The sequence below is a fragment of the Patiria miniata genome, unplaced genomic scaffold (assembly GCF_015706575.1).
Source record: "Patiria miniata isolate m_02_andy unplaced genomic scaffold, ASM1570657v1 HiC_scaffold_26, whole genome shotgun sequence".
Classification (NCBI taxonomy): Eukaryota; Metazoa; Echinodermata; class Asteroidea; order Valvatida; family Asterinidae; genus Patiria; species Patiria miniata.
Window position 1 is genome coordinate 6,865,284 of NW_024037065.1, and position 20,289 is coordinate 6,885,572.

The 20,289-nt window shown below is 39.4% G+C and overlaps 2 protein-coding genes across 2 annotated transcripts in view; one reads left to right on the forward strand and one right to left on the reverse strand.

Moving 5' to 3' along the window:
* The window catches only part of LOC119733794 (sorting nexin-25-like), a 39,319-nt gene extending 36,933 nt beyond the window's left edge, over window positions 1-2,386 (reverse strand). The window contains exon 1 of the mRNA XM_038207160.1: window positions 2,266-2,386. The gene's annotated coding sequence lies outside the window, so the exon portion shown is untranslated. The remainder of the gene's footprint in view (window positions 1-2,265) is intronic.
* A 90-nt stretch (window positions 2,387-2,476) lies between these two features.
* LOC119733795 (COMM domain-containing protein 5-like) lies at window positions 2,477-20,067 on the forward strand. The gene is made up of 7 exons (XM_038207162.1): window positions 2,477-2,743; window positions 5,141-5,301; window positions 8,575-8,603; window positions 9,424-9,474; window positions 10,433-10,528; window positions 11,733-11,808; window positions 19,756-20,067. Exons 1-7 carry the CDS (start codon window positions 2,611-2,613, stop codon window positions 19,852-19,854), a joined length of 645 nt encoding a protein of 214 aa, XP_038063090.1. The 5' UTR covers window positions 2,477-2,610; the 3' UTR covers window positions 19,855-20,067.
* Window positions 20,068-20,289: the final 222 nt, after the last annotated feature.

The following is a 20,289-nucleotide window of genomic DNA, read 5'->3' on the forward strand; positions in this document are numbered from 1 at the left end:
AAGTTTTGTAATAACGGAGGACTGGGAACTAGTCTGGGAAGTGCTTTGTTTAGGCTAGACAAGTTACAAGTCCCTGCATGTATCATATGCGTGCCACAAAAAAAAAACGATGTCCAGAAGCTGCCAAAATTACTCTTTTGACTAGATAGAATCCAGCTCTGCGACGTTATGGTGGGATGTTAGCCCGACTGCGTCTGGCCGTACAGTACTATCGCAAGCTCTGTAGTACGGCCAGACGCCCGATGCTTCCACAGAGACTGAATTTTGTTGGCCGCCGATGTAGCGATTTTGCTACATCTTTCGATCGCGATTATCTTTTCATCCAGGACCCAAATTTCCAAAGTAAAGGTTCGTAGTCGTAGAGCAACTCATACCTTTTCGAAAAAACGTTGTTTGGTCTCAATATTTTCATCCATCTGGCCACAAGACGAATTTCAGTCATCAGATTCCACAAATATCGTCCCCCATGCGATCCCCCATGCGATTTCAAAATGGCGGCCGCGCTGTAATGTATGCAATATGCAGGCGCGCCCGCGCAAACTCATGAATATGCATAAACAGTCTGTGACGTATGACCTCGTGTTTTTGGACGTACGGCCCCGCCGCACGCACGTCCAAAAACACGAGGTCATACGTCACAGACTGTTTATGCATATTCATGAGTTTGCGCGGGCGCGCCTGCATATTGCATACATTACAGCGCGGCCGCCATTTCGAAATCGCATGGGGGATCGCATGGGGGACGATATTTGTGGAATCTGATGACTGAAATTCGTCTTGTGGCCAGATGGATGAAAATATTGAGACCAAACAACGTTTTTTCGAAAAGGTATGAGTTGCTCTACGACTACGAGCCTTAACTTTGGAAATTTGGGTCCTGGATGAAAAGATAATTGCGATCGAAAGATGTAGCAAAATCGCTACATCGGTGGCCAACAAAATTCAGTCTCTGTGGAAGCATCGGGCGTCTGGCCGTACTACAGAGCTTGCGATAGTACTGTACGGCCAGACGCAGTCGGGCTAGGTGGGATGTGAACAATAAATTGGTGGCAATTTAAATGGGAAATAGCATTAGCACTATGGGATGTCGCAGTATTCATTCTCATTCTTCACATTCTTCATTCTTACGTCCCCCCCCCCCACTTTTATTATCCCAAAAATCAGAATTCTTTGCACTAGTATTATTATGTCTCTTATATTTTCCCGGTCCCCCGCCCCCCCCCCCCCCCCCATATCAATACGCCTTTACTTATCATATCCACTCTACTTTTCAGCGCCTTGCGTTGCAACAGTATAATTATTGAGAATCAGTGAACGAGGATTTAGCTAGACTGGGAAAAGTTCCATACTCGGATGTCAATTTATCTGCTGCCAAACATATTAATTGTCACCTCACCTTGTTCTTTGAACCAAGAGGGATCCAGGAAGCTGTGTTAAGGTGAAAAAAATTTACTAAAAATGTGTTTTTAGATCACATTTTGGATGCATACGTCGTGCAGAACTAACTTAAAGCAGCCGGTCAAAACTGATTGTAGTGGCTGAAAGACAGCTGTACGTTATACACGTGACATCAACAACCATGACGTCGCATGAGCCTGCCAATGATAGTGCAATACGTCATTATGAATATTTATTTTCTCATGAATATTTAGTTAATTTCAATGGATACTTCAAATACGTTCAAAGATTGATTATTGCAACAGCGATCGTGCGCGGCCTAGCGGTTAAGAGTCTCGTGTATCAAGCAAGCGTCAGAAGTTCGAATCCCGATGAAGCAACTGACTGATTAATAAATAGAAATTAAGGAAAGGAGAGGGTGAGAGTAGAGGAGGGAAAGTAGAGGAATAACCATAAAAGATGTAACTTTTGGCGCTAGAAAATTAATTGAAAAAAGTGACGTCCGAGTATGGAATTTTTTCCGCTAGACTTGCCAAGCGCAGCCGGTGCTCGGCATCGACAAGACCGTTATCTTGTCGCGCATTCTCAAGAATGTGCGCTCAATCTGGAAGAGTTATTTTTTGCCAAGATTGAGCAAGGATCCAGTTGCACATTCTCGAGAATGTGCATGCCCATTCTCGAGAATGCGTGATTTTCAAGAATGGGCACAACAAACACAAACACCCATGAATCAACTCCCAAGTCCCATGGCATGCTCAACTTGCTCGAGCGCGAGCCTCGAGGCCTATTAACAGACTCAATAGGACTTTCCTTCCTCCGTGATTGATACTATAGAACTTTAATAACCCAACACGACACTATTCTTACCTCTTTAATAAATTTTGGTCATCAAGCGCACCAGAAAAACCTGTGATTGCGAGCTCGTGTGTGCAGCACGTTTACATCCCTGTACAGGCTGTAGTATAAACATTCATCAAACATCCGTTTCCTTTCACTTTGTTCATTCATTTGCAACGAAGTTTATATCGTACTACGACTGTTTTATGTATGCATTTACTACACGCCAATTCAAGTTTGTATCCCAGACGTAGCTCTGCTAACATGTACGTAAAGCTATATGTAAAGCGTGTTGATATGCGAAGGCACCCGACTGCACAAATCTGGCCTGGGTTTTAGAGTTTCGGGGGAGGGTTCGCAGTTTTTCTTGCCAAAATGTCTGGCTCACAGATGATCGGGTCGTCCGATCGGACCCCCTTCACAGGACCGCGGACACCAATGGAGGTCAAGATGATGGTCAAATGCCTGAAGAATGTGGAGAAAGACACTTTCAGGAAGCTTTTGAAAGGTAACGGGAAGCATTTTGGTGAAACGACCCAGCAGGCAAATCTATTGAGGGCGCTATTTATATTTGCGGTCTCAGTAGAAAAATTAAGGGGCGTGTGTTGAATTGGGAGATTCTGTCCCCCTCCTAGCCCGACTGCGTCTGGCCGTACAGTACTATCGCAAGCTCTGTAGTACGGCCAGACGCCCGATGCTTCCAAAAAGACTGAATTTTTTTAGCCGCCGATGTAGCGATTTTGCTACATCTTTCGATCGCGATTATCTTTTCATCCAGGACACAAATTTCCAAAGTTAAGGTTCGTAGTGGTAGAGCAACTCATACCTTTTCGAAAAAACGTTCTTTGGTCTCAATATTTTCATCCATCTGGCCACAAGACGAATTTCAGTCATCAGATTCCACAAATATCGTCCCCCATGCGATCCCCCATGCGATTTCAAAATGGCGGCCGCGCTGTAATGTATGCATTATGCGAGCGCGCTTGGGCAAGATAATGAATATGCATTATTTAGTTCATGACCTCTATGTTTGTATGGCCAGCCGCGCTGAGTGTCCGACAAACGTCATAAACTATGATGCATATTCATTATCTTGCCCAAGCGCGCTCGCATAATGCATACATTACAGCGCGGCCGCCATTTTTAAATCGCATGGGGGATCGCATGGGGGACGATATTTGTGGAATCTGATGACTGAAATTCGTCTTGTGGCCAGATGGATGGAAATATTGAGACCAAAGAACGTTTTTTTCGAAAAGGTATGAGTTGCTCTACGACTACGAACCTTAACTTTGGAAATTTGTGTCCTGGATGAAAAGAAAATCGCGATCGAAAGATGTAGCAAAATCGCTACATCGGCGGCCAAAAAAATTCAGTCTTTTTGGAAGCATCGGGCGTCTGGCCGTACTACAGAGCTTGCGATAGTACTGTACGGCCAGACGCAGTCGGGCTATCCCCCTCCCTAGTCAATAAATTAATGTGGCCAATTTCCCATTCCTTTTGTGTTGCTTCGTTCTCAAGCATATATTCAAGGGGACTCCCACTCCGTATCCGCGTAGCCGGCAACAGGGTGGTTGGTTTGGACTTAGAATTTTTTCAGCAACTCCCATTCCTTTTGTGTTGCTTCGTTCTCAAATAATGGACCCCCACTCAGTATCCGTGTAGCTGGCAATGAACTTGAATTGTTTCTTTTCCAGTGATTCCAACCGCGTAGCCAGAGAATTTAGGGGTGTATTTCCAAATGGCGGGGTATTCTGCAATACTCCCAATTTACTGGACTACCTCCGTAAATAAAGGCCACACTTGGAACATGGAAAAGATCCCCATATCTGGCCATGCATCAACCTGTGGCTGTGCACAAACCGTATGATGAGACTTGTCTGAAAATGTCGAAGTATCTTCTCAGTAAAATAGTTCAATATTTTCCCTGCTAAATTTCACTTTTTAGGACATATCACTTTCTGATGGCTGATAAGTCACTGAAGAAAAACATCAGAGTTGTAACGAGTCACCGATTTTTGTGACTCGAGACGAGTCGAGTCATTTTAAAGAAGTGACTCGAGTAGAGTCAAGTCATTTTAAAGAAGTGACTTGAGTTGAGTCAAGTCATTAGGTCGAAAGGTCGAGTCGAGTCAAATATTTAGCTCGAGTCAATTCGAGTCACGAATATTTGAACACTTTATACCAAAATTTATAAAAGGAGGCCATAAGTTTAGCCAGCGTTCGCATCCAAGAGCTTTATAAGAAATCGAATCAGGCCAATGATGAAACAGCGAATTAGAAACTGTGTTTAAAAATCTAGTTCCTGGATAGTATTTTGTGCGTTCTAGAACCATGAGGTGGGAGTCTGTGTCACGTTGTATATTTGTACATGACTGCTATTCGCAAAGCGAAGTGAGCATAAATTTTGCACCGTAAGTCATTGCAAATACTTTTCGCAAAGTTGTGCTTATATTTTTGGGACTCGAGTCTTATTAGCTTTCGCTTCGATGCTGGAATTTAGATCAAACGAACCTAGAAATTACACACAAAAAGAGACTTCTGAAAAAGGCAGGACTTCTTTTCCATCGCTTTAAAGAGGGCGAGTGTGCTTCTAAAGCGTAAATAAACTACAAATAAAGTCTAAATGTGAAAATCAAAATTTGACAAAGTTCTACATTATCGGGTACAAGTTCCAAGTGTTCCAAACATGTGCATTTTCCAAACACGGCACCGATTCAGTTTACTTGACTTTTAATTTCACTGTATCAGTGCGTTAACTTGAGCCAGTCCAGTATTTGAACCAGGCCTACGCATCCCCCCTCCCTCCCCACCTAGCCTCCATCCCTCTCAGCTCTTTCACTTATTGGCATCATCTTTTGCCTTTTCATCTAAAGACATTTTTTATTGTGTAATTGTTTTCCAGCCGCAGTGTCGTTGATTGAAGGCAATGATGTTCTGGAAAGCACATTCTCCTCTCTTGCAAGCGACAAACTCTCCCAGGAAGTGCTCGGCACAGTCTTTGCTGGCATCTGCACTCTACTAAGATGCGCACTCAGGCTTCCTGTAACGTCGTTGAAACCAGAGGTATGCGTTCTGCATGAGAGTTGTTGTCACGCGTCAATCACAAGTCACTCACAAGTCAGTCATAAGTGTATTACATCATTCACAAGTCAATCACAAGTCGTTCATAAGTCACTTGTAAGCCAAGCACAAGTCAATCGCAAGTCGGTCATAAGTGTATTACATTATTCACAAGTCAGTCACTAGCCTTGGTTTAGTCACATCATTCACAAGTCAATCACAAGATGGTCATAAGTCCTCTTGTAAGTCAAGCACAAGTCAATCACAAGTCAGTCATAAGTGTTACATCATTCACAAGTCAGTCAGAAGCCTTGCTTAGTCACATCATTCACAAGTCAATCACAAGTTGGTCATAAGTCATTTGTAAGTCAATCACAAGTCAATCACAAGTCAGTCATAAGTGTATAACATCATTCACAAGTCAGTCCCAAGCCTTGGTTTAGTCAAATCATTCACAAGTCAATCACAAGTTGGTCGTAAGTCACTTGTAAGTCAAGCACAAGTCAATCACAAGTCAGTCATAAGTGTATTACATCATTCAAAGTCAGTCCCAAGCCTTGGTTTAGTCACATCATTCACAAGTCAATCACAAGTTGGTCATAAGTCACTTGTAAGTCAAGCACAAGTCAATCACAAGTCAGTCATAAGTGTATAACATCATTCACAAGTCAGTCTCAAGCCTTGGTTTAGTCACATCATTTACAAGTCAATCACAAGTTGGTCATAAGTCACTTGTAAGTCAAGCACAAGTCAATCACAAGTCAGTCGTAAGTGTATTACATCATTCACAAGTTAGTCCCAAGCCTTGGTTTAGTCACATCATTTACAAGTCAATCACAAGTTGGTCATAAGTCACTTGTAAGTCAAGCACAAGTCAATCGCAAGTCAGTCGTAAGTGTATTACATCATTCACAAGTCAGTCCCAAGCCTTGGTTTAGTCACATCATTCACAAGTCAATCACAAGTTGGTCATAAGTCACTTGTAAGTCAAGCACAAGTCAATCACAAGTCAATCACAAGTCAGTCATAAGTGTATTACATCATTCACAAATCAGTCCCAAGCCTTTGTTTAGTCACATCATTCACAAGTCAATCACAAGTTGTTCATAAGTCACTTGTAAGTCAAGGACAAGCCAATCACCAGTCAGTCACAAGTGTATCACATCATTCACAAGTCAATCACAAGTTGGTCATAAGTCATCTTGTAAGTCAAGCACAAGTCAATCACAAGTTGGTCATAAGTCATCTTGTAAGTCAAGCACAAGTCAATCACAAGTCAATCATAAGTCACTTGTAAGTCAAGCACAAGTCAATCGCAAGTCAGTCATAAGTGTATTACATCATTCACAAGTCAGTCCCAAGCCTTGGTTTAGTCACATCATTCACAAGTCAATCACAAGTTGGTCATAAGTCACTTGTAAGTCAAGCACAAGTCAGTCACAAGTCAGTCATAAGTGTATTACGTCATTCACAAGTCAGTCACAAGCCTTTGTTTAGTCACATCATTCACAAGTCAATCACAAGTTGGTCATAAGTCACTGGTAAGTCAAGCACAAGTCAATCACAAGTCAGTCATAAGTGTATTGCATCATTCACAAGTCAGTCACAAGCCTTCGTTTAGTCACATCATTCACAAGTCAATCACAAGTTGGTCATCAGTCACTTGTAAGTCAAGCACAAGTCAATCACAAGTCAGTCATAAGTGTATTACATCATTCACAAGTCAGTCACAAGCCTTGGTTAAGTCACATCATTCACAAGTCAATCACAAGTCGTTCATAAGTCACTTGTAAGCCAAGCACAAGTCCATCACAAGTCAGTCATAAGTGTATAACATCATTCAAAGTCAGTCCCAAGCCTTGCTTTAGTCACATCATTCACAAGTCAATCACAAGTTGGTCATAAGTCACTTGTAAGTCAAGCACAAGTCAATCACAAGTCACTCATAAGTGTATTACATCATTCACAAGTCAGTCCCAAGCCTTGGTTTAGTCACATCATTCACAAGTCAATCACAAGTTGGTCATAAGTCACTTGTAAGTCAATCACAAGTCAATCACAAGTCAGTCATAAGTGTATTACATCATTCACAAGTCAGTCATAAGTGTATTACATCATTCACAAGTCAGTCACAAGCCTTGGTTTAGTCACATCATTCACAAGTCAATCACAAGTTGTTCACAAGTCACTTGTAAGTCAAGCACAAGTCAATCACAAGTCAATCACATCTCAATCACATTTCAATCACATACATGTATATCATTCACAAATCAATCACAATTACAAGTTGTTCATAAGTCACTTGTAAGTCAAGCACAAGTGTATTGCATCGTTCGCAAGTTAATGATTGAGATGTGATCAACTTGTGACTGACTTGTCAGGAGTCGACTGCAACTCTTACGTCATTTATTCAATCAAGTCAATTATTCAATCACAAGGCAATCGCGAGTCTCTCATCAGTCAATCACAGGTCACTCCTAAGCCAGTCAATCACAAGTCAATCGTAAGTCAGTCACAAGTCAATCATAAGTTAGTCACAAGTCAATCGTGATGTCATTTAAGGAGTAATCAAGAAATGTAGGTGATTTCCAACAATCAGTCGGCAAGATTACCATATGCGAAGTTCACTAATTTTCCTCTGTATTGACTAACAAGCCCCCAGATAGTAATTTCATGTCATCAAAGTCAATTTGAGCAGTGAGAAAATACAAGACAAGCATTTTCTTAGAAAACACTTAGAATTTTTCAGTCCAATCTCATAGGGTTTGTACACAGGGTGTTGAGTGAACTTCGTATATGGAAATCTTTCCAATCAGTCAATTCGTTGCATTCTTTCCATACTGGTGAACAGATTGCACCGCGCCTTTTCCATACTGGCAAACATGTATACAAAATTGTATGTATACGTGGAAAAGGCGCGGTGCAACCTGTTTGCTAGTAGAATTGACTGATCGTTGGAAATAAAGAGTTTCGTGATGAAAGGTTATGCATGGACTTTTCATTGTTATCTCAAACGTTATAATATCCACTGAGCTGAAACTGCAGGTTTGAGTTTTGAAGAACACTCTTTTTTTGATTTTGAGTGGTGTATTATTGAAAACGAACAAAATGCATGAAGAGCAACTGATACTATATGTCTTTTAACACTCAGTTGTAGCCTATGTGTGCGGTGCGTTCCAAGCACATGTCATTAAGGAAGTATGGAAATCTTCCAAATGCACAGCAAGGTGACAGAAATAGCAGTAATATTCTGATGGTTTCCCCCTTTCTGTTTAGATCTTCAAAGAAGACTTAAAGGAACTGAGGTAAGTGTATGGGTTTTCTGTCATTGCGTAAAAAAAAAAGATTACCAAACTTGTTTTTAACCCCAACTCTTTGAAACCTTTAAAATGCAACAAATTTTGAATGAATAACACCTTTTCCCGGGTCAAATGCTAGAAAAATCCCATTTATTGAAGCATTTAATAGTAACTTTACTTAAAGATAATATACAACAGTTGCAAACATCAAAAAACAAACCTAATAAATTATTATGAAATACCTTACTTTACTGTACGTGAATAATAGTCTCAAGCATCCTGTGAAATCATGTCACCTGGTGAGCTGTCATTTTCAAAAAAAAAGGGGAAATGTTGTATCAATTTCCAACGATGGTCAGCCGACCATCTTTGGAAAAAAAACTTCCCCCAATTTACCAAGTGAATGGGTGCAAGCCAGCTAGTTTGGTTCCTTGACCCTACAATTCCCTAACGTCTATACATTGCTCTGTTTTGTCTGAAGTAGGGTCAGGGAACCAGACTACAAAACCTGCATTTTTTTCCCTTGGTTTTTCCAGCATCTACAAACACAAAACTTTAAACAGGCCAGTGTAATAATATTTGCTATAAAAACCAACCCCCAAATCCATCCTTTTCTGAAAATTACAGCAAAAGCAAATGTTGTACATGTATATTATCTGTAAATCTAAAAAATGAAAGATTGTCAAAAATGTTATTTGAGCAGTTGCAATATGTTAACTTACACACGCAGCGCTGTTCTCAGAAAAAATTGTTCGAGACCAAAGAATCGAAATAATTACCAAATGTTACTTTGCATTTTATATTTTTTTGTCGTGTTTATATTCAGAGTTCCCAAGGAATTTGTGGCTGATTTCAGCAGTGCAGTGTACGGTGCAAAGTAAGTGTCAATTTTCACTGTACGTTTTGTCTGTGTTGGGTTTTCTCCCCCTCGAATGCCGATCGCTCATTGTGAGGCCATGCACACTTCACGGGAATGCCTTTCACAAAATAGGGACCATTAGAAATGGTGCGTCTAAGGGAGGAATTTGTGAGGCGTTCTAGCAAAATGAGACAGAACTGGGCACTGGCCGTAGTGTAGGAAAATGCAAAAAAACTGAGTGGGATGTTTTTTTCTTCAGATTTTCCGATTTATTCATATTTGTAATCTTTGATATGTCTACTACAAATATGTAACCTGTTCCGTCAAAATCAGACTTTTCTGGGCATAGGTCAAAAATGAGATTTTTGCTTATTGTTAAAATAATGTACATTTTCCTTTTAATAGGTGGTTCAATTTTTGAAACCGGTCATTCCTGGGCAAAGTTATGCTATTTTGGGGTTCGTCGTGTCAAAGAGTAGAAAACGGAGAAAATGGCAGTTAAAGTTTGGGGTCTATTTTAAGACCTGTTTCAAGTGACATTTCTTTAACTGATATACCTTAACAAATCATCAAAAATACTATACTTAGAGTTCAAATTAGGGTTTCAAACTTTGATATTATATATAAGACATGTTCAGGATTACAAATATGTAAAAATTAGAAAATCCAAAAATATCACCCCACAGCGTTTTTTGGCCCAGCCTCTGCCCAGAAGCATCTGCTTTTGACAGAATAGGTCACATATGTTAAAGATACACTGGTAGTTTAAAATATGTGGAATAAAAGCGTTTTTAAGGAGAAAAAATTGCAATCTTTCACTTTCACGAAGACAAAAATCAAAACTTTAATGGCCTTTTTCTCAGTATTTTACTTTTAAGACATCTCGATAAATGTCAACTTGAGTTTGGCAGTTTTGTCCTGGCAACTCTATTCAAAAAGTTTATTGACGAGAAATTTGGGAACATTCTGTCTGCAGGCGATCATCCTTGGAGGCAGCCCTCGTCAAGAACCGCAGCAGGCTACCAACCCTCGACAGGTTACGATGGAGGCTGGATGTCGGCATCTCCACAAGGTAAACAAATGATGGCACCAAGCCAGACTTTCTGTGGGCTCTGTGTGCGAGTACCCTGTCTGTGATGCAAATTAAGCAAAACCTCATTGTTGTTGAAACACACTTCTCTGGTATATGGCGTTTTTAACACCTGAGGGGCGCGTAGCACCCAAGGCGAAGGCAAAGGGTGCTGTGTGCCCCAAGGGGGTTAAAAACAACATATCCCACATCAAAGTAGTCAACAGTTGTTGTGTTATATCCTGCCAATAAGTCAAAACAGATAAATGGTTGTACATGTACCTCACTTTGCGAGAAATATATGCAATAACGTTTGATCATCTTAAAGAGGTTGTGGAATGCTCGAAGACATTTCCGTCATTTTTTGGGTATATGTAGCCTAAGGTGTGATGAAATAAAAACAACTATTGTTTCTGTCATGAAATGAGTACAAAGGTTACTTTTGAGAGCTATTTTTCAGGTCCTGTTTCGACCCGAACGTGCAATTTGTGTAAAAGTCGTCGTTGCGGGCAGCAAACAAAACACACTAAATCGTGACGTAATAAACAGGACTCGTTTATGCTACTCTGCATCGGGAGTCCTGTTTATTACGTCACGATTTACTGTGTTTTGTTTGCTGCCCGCAACGACGACTTTTACACAAATTGCACGTTCGGGTCGAAACAGGCATGACAGGACTTGAAAAACAGCCCTCAAAAGTACCTTTTGTACTCATTTTATGACAGAAACAATAGTTGTTTTTATTTCATCACACCTAATAGGCTACATATACCCAAAAAATGACGGAAATATCTTCGAGCATTCCACAACCTCTTTAAGCTTTCCTGCCAGACATGAGACTGAGCGGTTTCAGTTCTCAGTCATGAGGCATGTGATGTTTTCATGATTTTTTCCCAGTATTTGAATGAAAAAGCTCTCGGCTTCAATCTGGTATCCAAAACATAAAAATGCAAGGATTATGTTTTTGAAAAAAGGCAAATGTTTCAGGGTTGCATTTTTTTGGGGGGGGGGGTCACCCTGTATTGCACCTAGTCAGTTTACCTTTGTGGTTTATATGGGGGGGGGGTTCTCATTTAGGTGTTTTGTTTTCATTTAGGGAGGTTTGTTAAACTGATTTAATTCCAGCTGTTTGAACTGGATATACATACATACATGTACTTGAGATTCAATCTTCAATATTTCTCCCTTCTGTGAATTGAACTTTCAGTGCATTGAACCGAGTTCTGGAGCCCACCATTTTGATGGAGACGACATTAAGTAACGGCAGCATTCACAATTTTGAGGTAAGTTCCCATTTGAACAGTTGTTGACTGTTGTAGTGTGGAACATGTTGGGTTTTTTTACACCCTAGAGATGCACCCTTGATGATATCAAGGGTATATTGGGAATTACTATACCTCATAAATATTCATCAGGCAACCGAGTCATTTCATTGGTCCATTCCAGCAACTCAACCCTGTGAAAGTTTTTACTATCATCCCGCGTCTTCGTACGAGCGTGTGACGCGCAAAAAACAGGGAGGTACTATCACACACCTGGGTCGCAGCAGTTAGATTTGTTCCAGTACTGTGTTATCTCTTTACCAACGACGCATGTGCTTTACATGTGTACCGTGGAGAAAACCAGTGAGGACAGTTGCATGTGCCAGTCTATTACGGCGTACATCAAATTGGCGACCGGTGGTGCTCGCTTTGCGATTTTAACCGAGGAGGAAGTGGGTGAAATTTTACACAATAAAAATAAATCCAGTGTCTTACGTGAATGTTAATGTTATTCAATGACACAAAATCAAATTCCAATTCTGTCCGTCTCCTTAAATTAAAATAATCTTTCACTTTATCCAAATACTGCACGATCAAAAACATGGTGGAATGGATAAATGAAATACCGCAGCTGCCTGATGAATATTTATGAGGTATAGTAAAACAAATACAACATGATTTTGCAGGGAAATAGTGAAAACAAATGACCCCTGGGGAGATAGTCCCAATCATCCAACACCTTGGGTTTCATTAGTTTTTACTATTTCCCGACAAACCATGTTGTATTTGTACAATAGCACACACAGTCATCCATCACTAAAAGACTATGCTGCCCTCTTGTGGCTACAATGTTAAAGGCCATTCATGCCATTTGATCAACTCTAGAACCCTGATGAGCTCTCGACCAATAGGAATAGGCAAACTGTCCTTGTCATTTTTGGATACGTGTGGACTAACAAGGAGGGACTGATGAATATTCATTGAAATTAACTTTTATCTGTGGTTATGTAACAATTTTAATTGTCTGTGGTTATGTAACAATGTTACCATTGAATGGGGTTATTGTTGCAAGGTGTCTTGCTAAGGGACGCTAACCTTGTAAGGAGCAGATGGGTTGGTTCTGCTGTGGCCTCGTGGTTAAGGGCGTTGAATTCGTGGTCTGCGGGTAATTCTGCAGGTTGTGGGTTCGAGTCCAGCCCGGGGTTATGGTGCATGTGCCCTTGGGCAAGGCACTTTGTCACTCATTGCTTCTCCCCACCCAGGAGTAATGGGTACCTGTGAGGGCAGAGATGGTTATGTGATTGATTTGGCTTGCTTGCGCCTAACAGACAGCATCGAGCTATATACTCCCCAGCGAGCTGAGATGGTATTTGGAATGTTTAATTGGCCCAATGATCAGGGGTAATAATAATACTGTAAGCGCTGTGATTTAGTTAAAGGGAATATACATCATTTGCTTTTGCTGTAATTTTCAGAAATGGATGGAATTGGGGGGTTGGAAATATATAGCAAATATAGTTACACTGACTTTTTTGAGGTTTTGGGTTCGAAAATGCTATAAAAACCAAGAAAAACAATCATTTTCCTGTAGTCTGGTTCCCTGACTCCATTTAAGAAGAAACAGAGCAGTTTACATATATTGGGGAATTGTAAGGTCAGGGAACTAGTCTAGCTGGCTTGTACCCGTTCATAGGTGTGTAATCGATTGCAAACAAGTGCGATGGTCAACTGGGGCCAGTATTTGAAAAAAAGCCAGTTTTTTCCAACGCTGATCGGCCGATCAGCGTTGGAAATTGATACAAAAATACCACTTTTTTTGAAAATGACAGTATACCAGGTGCCATGATTTTACAGGATGCTTTACACTGTCATTCACTAACAGTCCAGCAAGGTATTTCAAAATGATTTGGTAGTTTTTTTTTTGTGGATGTTTGCAAATGTTGTATTTTCCCTTTAAATATTAAGGGCTTTCTTAAATGCCGATTATTATTATTGTTTTTATTATTCTCCCCAATACTTTCTAAGTTCAATTTCATACGTATAAGCTTCAATCCACACGTAATGGCTCATACATTTTCTAAGCAACATTGTCCGCTTTAGCCACTTCGCGCCGAGATTAATTTTTCCAGAAAATTAATATTTTCACAAAAGGCCAAATTTTCCAGCCAACTTCCGATATATAGTCAAACGCCACAAATACTGATTCGAAAGAGTCATTTCAACAGTATTTGTACTATTTCTTGCTGAAACTCATATGTTTCAATATACTCTGGGGTGTGCAGTGAGGCGTAAGTTGTATAACAATAGGCCGTGCACAATGGCCAATTCAAGATCAACACACGGTCCGCCTCCACAGACTTCACGGACTTCGTGTGTGTGTATGTACAAAAGGCACGAGGGATTAGTGTGTTTAGACATCACCCGGAGGCGAGTCGAGACAGTTTTGATGTCTTAACCCGTCAGCCGTGCCTGTGTATAAAAACAGCCAGTGCGTGTTATCACGTCCTCCGACGCGAACTGCTTAAGTCCATGAAACTTGGCCCAGTTAGTTTGTGGTTAGCCTCACTTCTTCTTGTGTTAAATATATAGTCCATCATTTGTAATTTGCGCATTTTGCTCGTTTGAAGCAATAAAAGTGCTCAAAATCTAAAGAAGGGTACTGAACAACTAACCTGATGAAGTTTCAGCTCAGCTTCAGGCATGTCAGCTGTATATTCCGAGAAAAACAGCATTCTAGGATCTCAATTTCAAATCAAAAGTTGCTGAATCATGTTTTGAATTGGGCCTGAATTCAGCGTCCGAGACGCGTTCACACTGAGCAGATTGGAGCTACACGATGTCGCGCACTGATCCGATGAATTTTAGCAACCGCGCGTGCGTGTGTGTCGTGCCAATGCTTGCGCGCTTCGCCGAATAACAAAACAAACTACTAATTTAAATTTCCTACGATGCGTCTTAAGAAGCACTGTTGGAAAGGCCTTCTTTCGTTGATTACTTCAAAATGACAGCTTGCCAGACAGAATAATTTCACAGGGAGTTTAGTCCCCTTACTAACAAGTATGTTTTTCAACAATTATTACGCCAGTTACTTTTCGGATAGCTGCAAATGATGGACTACAGCTTTAAAAGTCTTGTGCTAGAAAACTGGACGGTTATGTAGTTTGTTTTCTGCATGCACCTTGACCGCATTGCCATGTGAACTAGACGTTACGAAATTTCAGTAATTCTGTGGTTTCTCATATTTTGGGGGATTCTTCAGAGACAGGATCATTAACAAATGACCTTCCTTCAGGAATCCTTACAGTCTGATATTTATTAAAATTTTCAGTGCAAGATTTTGTTTTGTAATGTTCAGAATTGAGCATAATTATGGTCTTTTCAATGGTCCAGAAAGTATGACCCCCATACTTATCAATTTGGAATTTAATTTCTTTATATTAAGGCCACATTTCTATATCTGTTTTCCTATATATTTGGAAATGCTTGTGGCCCTACCTCATTATAACGCACAGTTACAAAATCTAGGACGGCTTCTGAACTCAAAAATGTTAACCTCATTTGCTAACCATGCAAGAATGAACTTCTGGGGTTACTGACAGTAACCCCAGAAGTTCATTCTTGCAAGATTAGCAAATGAGGTTAACATTTTTGAGTTCAGAAGCCGTCCTAGATTTTGTTTTGTAAAGAACTTTATATTTTTCAACTCAATCCTGACAGAAACTTTTCCTATTATGTGCCTACATGTTTGTACATATTGTCGTTGGTCAGTCTCAATAATAAAACTTGGGGGAGACAAACTTTAAATTTGATTTAGATTTTTTGAAATTTGAAGAAAAATAATTTGAAATTTAAGTTATTTTTTTTTCTATGAATAAATTTTCAATTTGTATGTTTTATTCCAACCCCCAAAAAACCTCCTTTTCCTTTTTATGGACGTCTGTAACCCTCTGAAAAAGAAGGGTTTTGCTTTAGGCACAAACAGATCGGCTTTGTGAATAGATAATTTAATAACTAAACATGGACCCTTGTTTTCGGTCAATGTCTCATTGTGTTATTTTTGGGGGTTAACTTTTGTATTACTAGAGAAATAGCAATTTAGAAAAAGTAGTCGATTTTTTATGGCTGTCCCGAAAATACAGAATACTCGAAATTTGATTGTCAATATGCACTGGTTGCTGAATGCAGGTATTACGCATTGAAGTATTTACAATCAATACATGTAATTGAAATGATAATCTTAATCTTAAATCTTATACCTGTAATTTCACAACAATATCCTTTGTTCAGTTATGGAATAACTCCTTTGGAACAGTCAGACGCAGAAAATTATGCAAAAAAAAAGTCATATGTAATTTCGGTTTCAGGCACTGTCAATGCACGTGTTAAATCAAGTGTAATTACAAGTGTTTTGTAACATGTGATCAAGCTAATTACACTTACACAACATACATGTAACACCATGCTTTGTTTAATTTCTTAACCACACCGTATCCTGACGAGTCCTGAACTTTGCTTGACAGTACATTTTTTTCCCCTCTTAAAGGGAATATACATCATTTGCTTTTGCTGTAATTTTCAGAAATGGATGGAATTGGGGGGTTGGAAATATATAGCAAATATAGTTACACTGACTTTTTTGAGGTTTTGGGTTCGAAAATGCTATAAATCCCAAGAAAAACAATCATTTTCCTGTAGTCTGGTTCCCTGACTCCATATAAGAAGAAACAGAGCAGTTTACATACATTGGGGAATTGTAAGGTCAGGGAACCAGTCTAGAGCTGGTTTGTACCCGTTCATAGGTGTGTAATCGATTGCAAACAAGTGTGATGGTCAATTGGGGCCAGTATTTGAAAAAAAAAGCCAGTTTTTTCCAATGCTGGTCGGCCGACCAGCGTTGGAAATTGATACAAAAATACCACTTTTCTTGAAAATGACAGTATACCAGGTGCCATGATTTTACAGGATGCTTTACACTGTCATTCACTAACAGTCCAGCAAGGTATTTCAAAATGATTTGGTAGTTTTATTTTTTGATGTTTGCAAATGTTGTATTTTCCCTTTAATTCCTGCTATATGTAAGTACTACACATACGACAGGTTACACAATTTTCTTACTGTACACGTATACATTAAAAAAAAAAATCAAGGATGTTATTATACAACAGTGCAGTACGTTGCTGCTAACGTCATCCATGATTGGAAAAAAAAAGGAATTTACTGCTCCATCACTGATTCATCTTGAGAATTAGAAAAGCTCTATTGCGGGCATCTGCAGTTCATGTAGAACTGGTGATATGATATAACTGTTCCAAAGACAGTGCAACCCAGTAGAGGCTTTTTATTTTAAGTTGGAATGCAACATTTTTTCAGAGGCCGACTGATTGAAAAAGTTGGATTATTTGAGTTATGTAAAGCTAATGAAAAAGTTCGATTATTTGAGTTATGTAACGCTGATGAAAAAGTTCGATTATTTGAGTTATGTGAAGCTGATATGTAAGAGTTCAGGTTAATCAGGCAAAGTACGGTTTCATAAGGCCAAAAAATAAAAAACCTGTTGTTTTCTGCTAAACACGAACAACCCTAAACTGTTGGGTCAGTACACAGTACATAAGGCAAGGAGTTGAATTTTAATTCATTTTAATACATACATTACTTGCAAATGAGAAAAAAAAATGAACAAAATACAAATCCAGAATATTTGTAAATATGCAGTAAAGTTTAGACAAATGAACAAAATACAAACCCAGAATACTTGTAAATATGCAGTAAAGTAAAGTTTAGACAAATCCGAGCTGAAAAAAATTCTATCAAAGGAAACACTTATTATTATATGACCATATGATGTGTTTGCATAAGAGAGAAAAAAAGTGCACGCTTGCTTTTTTCTTCAGAGACCCCAACAGATATTATGAAAGTGTGGCACTACACAGTACACACCACATATATCATATTGTTAAGTAAAAGTACCCGGTACATACATTATTGCTGTTGATATTACATGACTACATGTAGATTAAAAGTGTTTGCATAATGATAATTATCATTTTGTAACTGTATACAAATATTGAGTGGCTCAGTGGGAATGGGAGGAATATAATCGCAAGGTAAAATCTGGACTTTTCCATTTCATGAGGCAAAGCCAAGTGAACTGGAAAAGTCCAGATTTTACCGAGCAATAATATTCCTCCCATTTCACAATTTCAAGCCACTCAATATTTGTTTTATATAACTGACATATAGATCCTTGTCATTTGATATATTTCAAATAAAAACTGGAGGAAAATGTATTTCTCTCTTCCAAACCACCCCTTCATGAAAATGTTTGAACCCAACGCTGTAGCGCTGGCTCTTTGGAACAATACGCGCAACGCTGAACGCGCACACCAGCATGCATTTGCACACAAATACCGCGTCATGATCCTAACTGTTGAATAGTATTTCCCATTCCCCATGGGCAGATAGTACTTTTTGAGCCGCGGCATGAATGGGAGCAATAACGAATGCCACGTGATGTGAGTTCCACCAATCAAATGACAAGGATCTGTATGTCGGTTATATAACAGACAATAATAAACACTATTACAGGGAAATATACAGTTACAATTCTTGGATCAATGCTTTGTAAAGAAGTGTTTTGCTTCGAACTTGCCGGTCTCACTCAGCCCCCCTCCCAAATGAAAATGGAAGGAAAAAACAACAAAATCATTCTGAAATAACAAATAACATTCTGATGTACTTTCAGTCTTAGCTAACACCACTGCACACCCCCCCCCCAAAAAAAAAAAAATTACCAAAGAATGAATAGACATTTTAGAAAATAAAATATGTAAAGTTTATTAAAAAAATAATTGGATATGTCTAGCCATGTAAGACTTCCTGTGTCAGTAAACAAAGGAAACGTGCTTCGAAAAACTCCTCTATGCTTTCATTCGTCTTGTTGTTTTGATTTCTCCTCAAAACAGTTACGTGCATTCATTGTATGCACTCATACATTAACACGCACACACCCACACACGCTCACCCACACATGGCCACCCACGTTTACGTTACATAAGAAGTGTGGACATTTCCTTTGTTTTCATGTGGTTAAGAAAAACCTGTGAAAACAATCATTTTACTCACACTGTGAAAACTCTTTCAACCCAAATTTTTCTGTGATTCCCTTTAGTGTTTCTCTTCATTTTGCCACGTATAAACCTAACCCCAAAATGCCTCTAAATCTGTTTTCCAGAGAGAGGGGGAAACACTGTGTGGACGTGGGCAAGTCCACACAACGTCGCTGCTACCTGGTTTATGTGGACCTCTTATGTTCCGAATTCCACACAGTGAATGAAATGCCTTCCCATCTTTGTAAACACCGGCAATCGTGGACCCCCTATTGTCCGTAATCCTCATTCCTTTGTTTGTACTCTAACTGTTTAGCAACAGCTCTCATTGGTTTTGTACACGATTTTCAATCGTGGACTATCGGTCAATCGTGGACATTTTGTTTGTACCCTAACCCTTTTGTCCTAGGTCCACGATTGCCGGTGTTTACACACTCACACGGACACACAGAAGGAATACGCGATCGCAATATCCCCATGTCTGGCCTGAAATCCCGGGGGATAAAAATGCATAACCGTGAAGAAACAAAAAGAGAGAAATGAAGATCACATGAAATGAATTTTGAATTTGCTGTCCAACTCAGAGTTCAATAGATAAATGTTAATTCGTACAGCTCTCACCTCCTACAAAGCCCTTGATGTCGTAATAATTTACTTAAAATAAAATTTATTTCAAAATTACAACAGATTAAACATTTCGAAGTCCGAATTTATTTTTTACAAAACTGGAAATCTAGCTTTCACAAATTAATATTCACATTCTTTCTTTCTTATTTCATTTTGTTATTTTGTCGGGTGATGCTTTCTGAATTGAAAACTCCTTTTTTTTACACCGATTTTTTGTTTCATTTTTGTTTTATAGGTTCCCGTGTCTAAGTTCCATGAGTTGCGATACAGCGTGGCGTACGTCCTCAAGGAAATGGAAGAACTAGAGAAACGAAGCATACTGAAGATAGAGTAACTTGACTATAAATTAGGAGGTTTTTTTCTACCATTTTATTGTAACTTGCATTCAACATCGGGTTTTGTCCTTCGACAAGGTTTTTTATAAACACTCTATATTCCGTGTTGTCCGACGACTTGCAAGTATTATACGCGTAATGGTACCATTAAGGAGACACGTTGTCGTAATTTCTTCGCACGATGGGAGACATCGGTCATTAGGGAGACATTTTCATGTCTCCCCAATGTCACAGCCCCCCTTTAGAGGCACAATTTTACCGTCGCAATTAGGTTATATTTGTTGCTCGTGGTCTAATTAGTAAACATACCGAAATTCGTGGAAAAAGGACAAGGGAATATTGGGATAGGGCACATTTAAGTTTGAACAATTTTGTGCACAAGTCTATGGGGATGTCTCCCAAATGTCCAATCCAGGGTAATAATAATAATTATT

Excerpts from the sequence above, each read along its gene's own strand:
- LOC119733795 (XM_038207162.1), top strand. The coding sequence starts at position 2,611 with ATGTCTGGCTCACAGATGATCGGGTCGTCCGATCGGACCCCCTTCACA. Across the intron at positions 8,604-9,423 it reads GAAGACTTAAAGGAACTGAG|AGTTCCCAAGGAATTTGTGG; the intron begins GTAAGTGTATGG and ends GTTTATATTCAG. Across the intron at positions 10,529-11,732 it reads GATGTCGGCATCTCCACAAG|TGCATTGAACCGAGTTCTGG; the intron begins GTAAACAAATGA and ends TTGAACTTTCAG.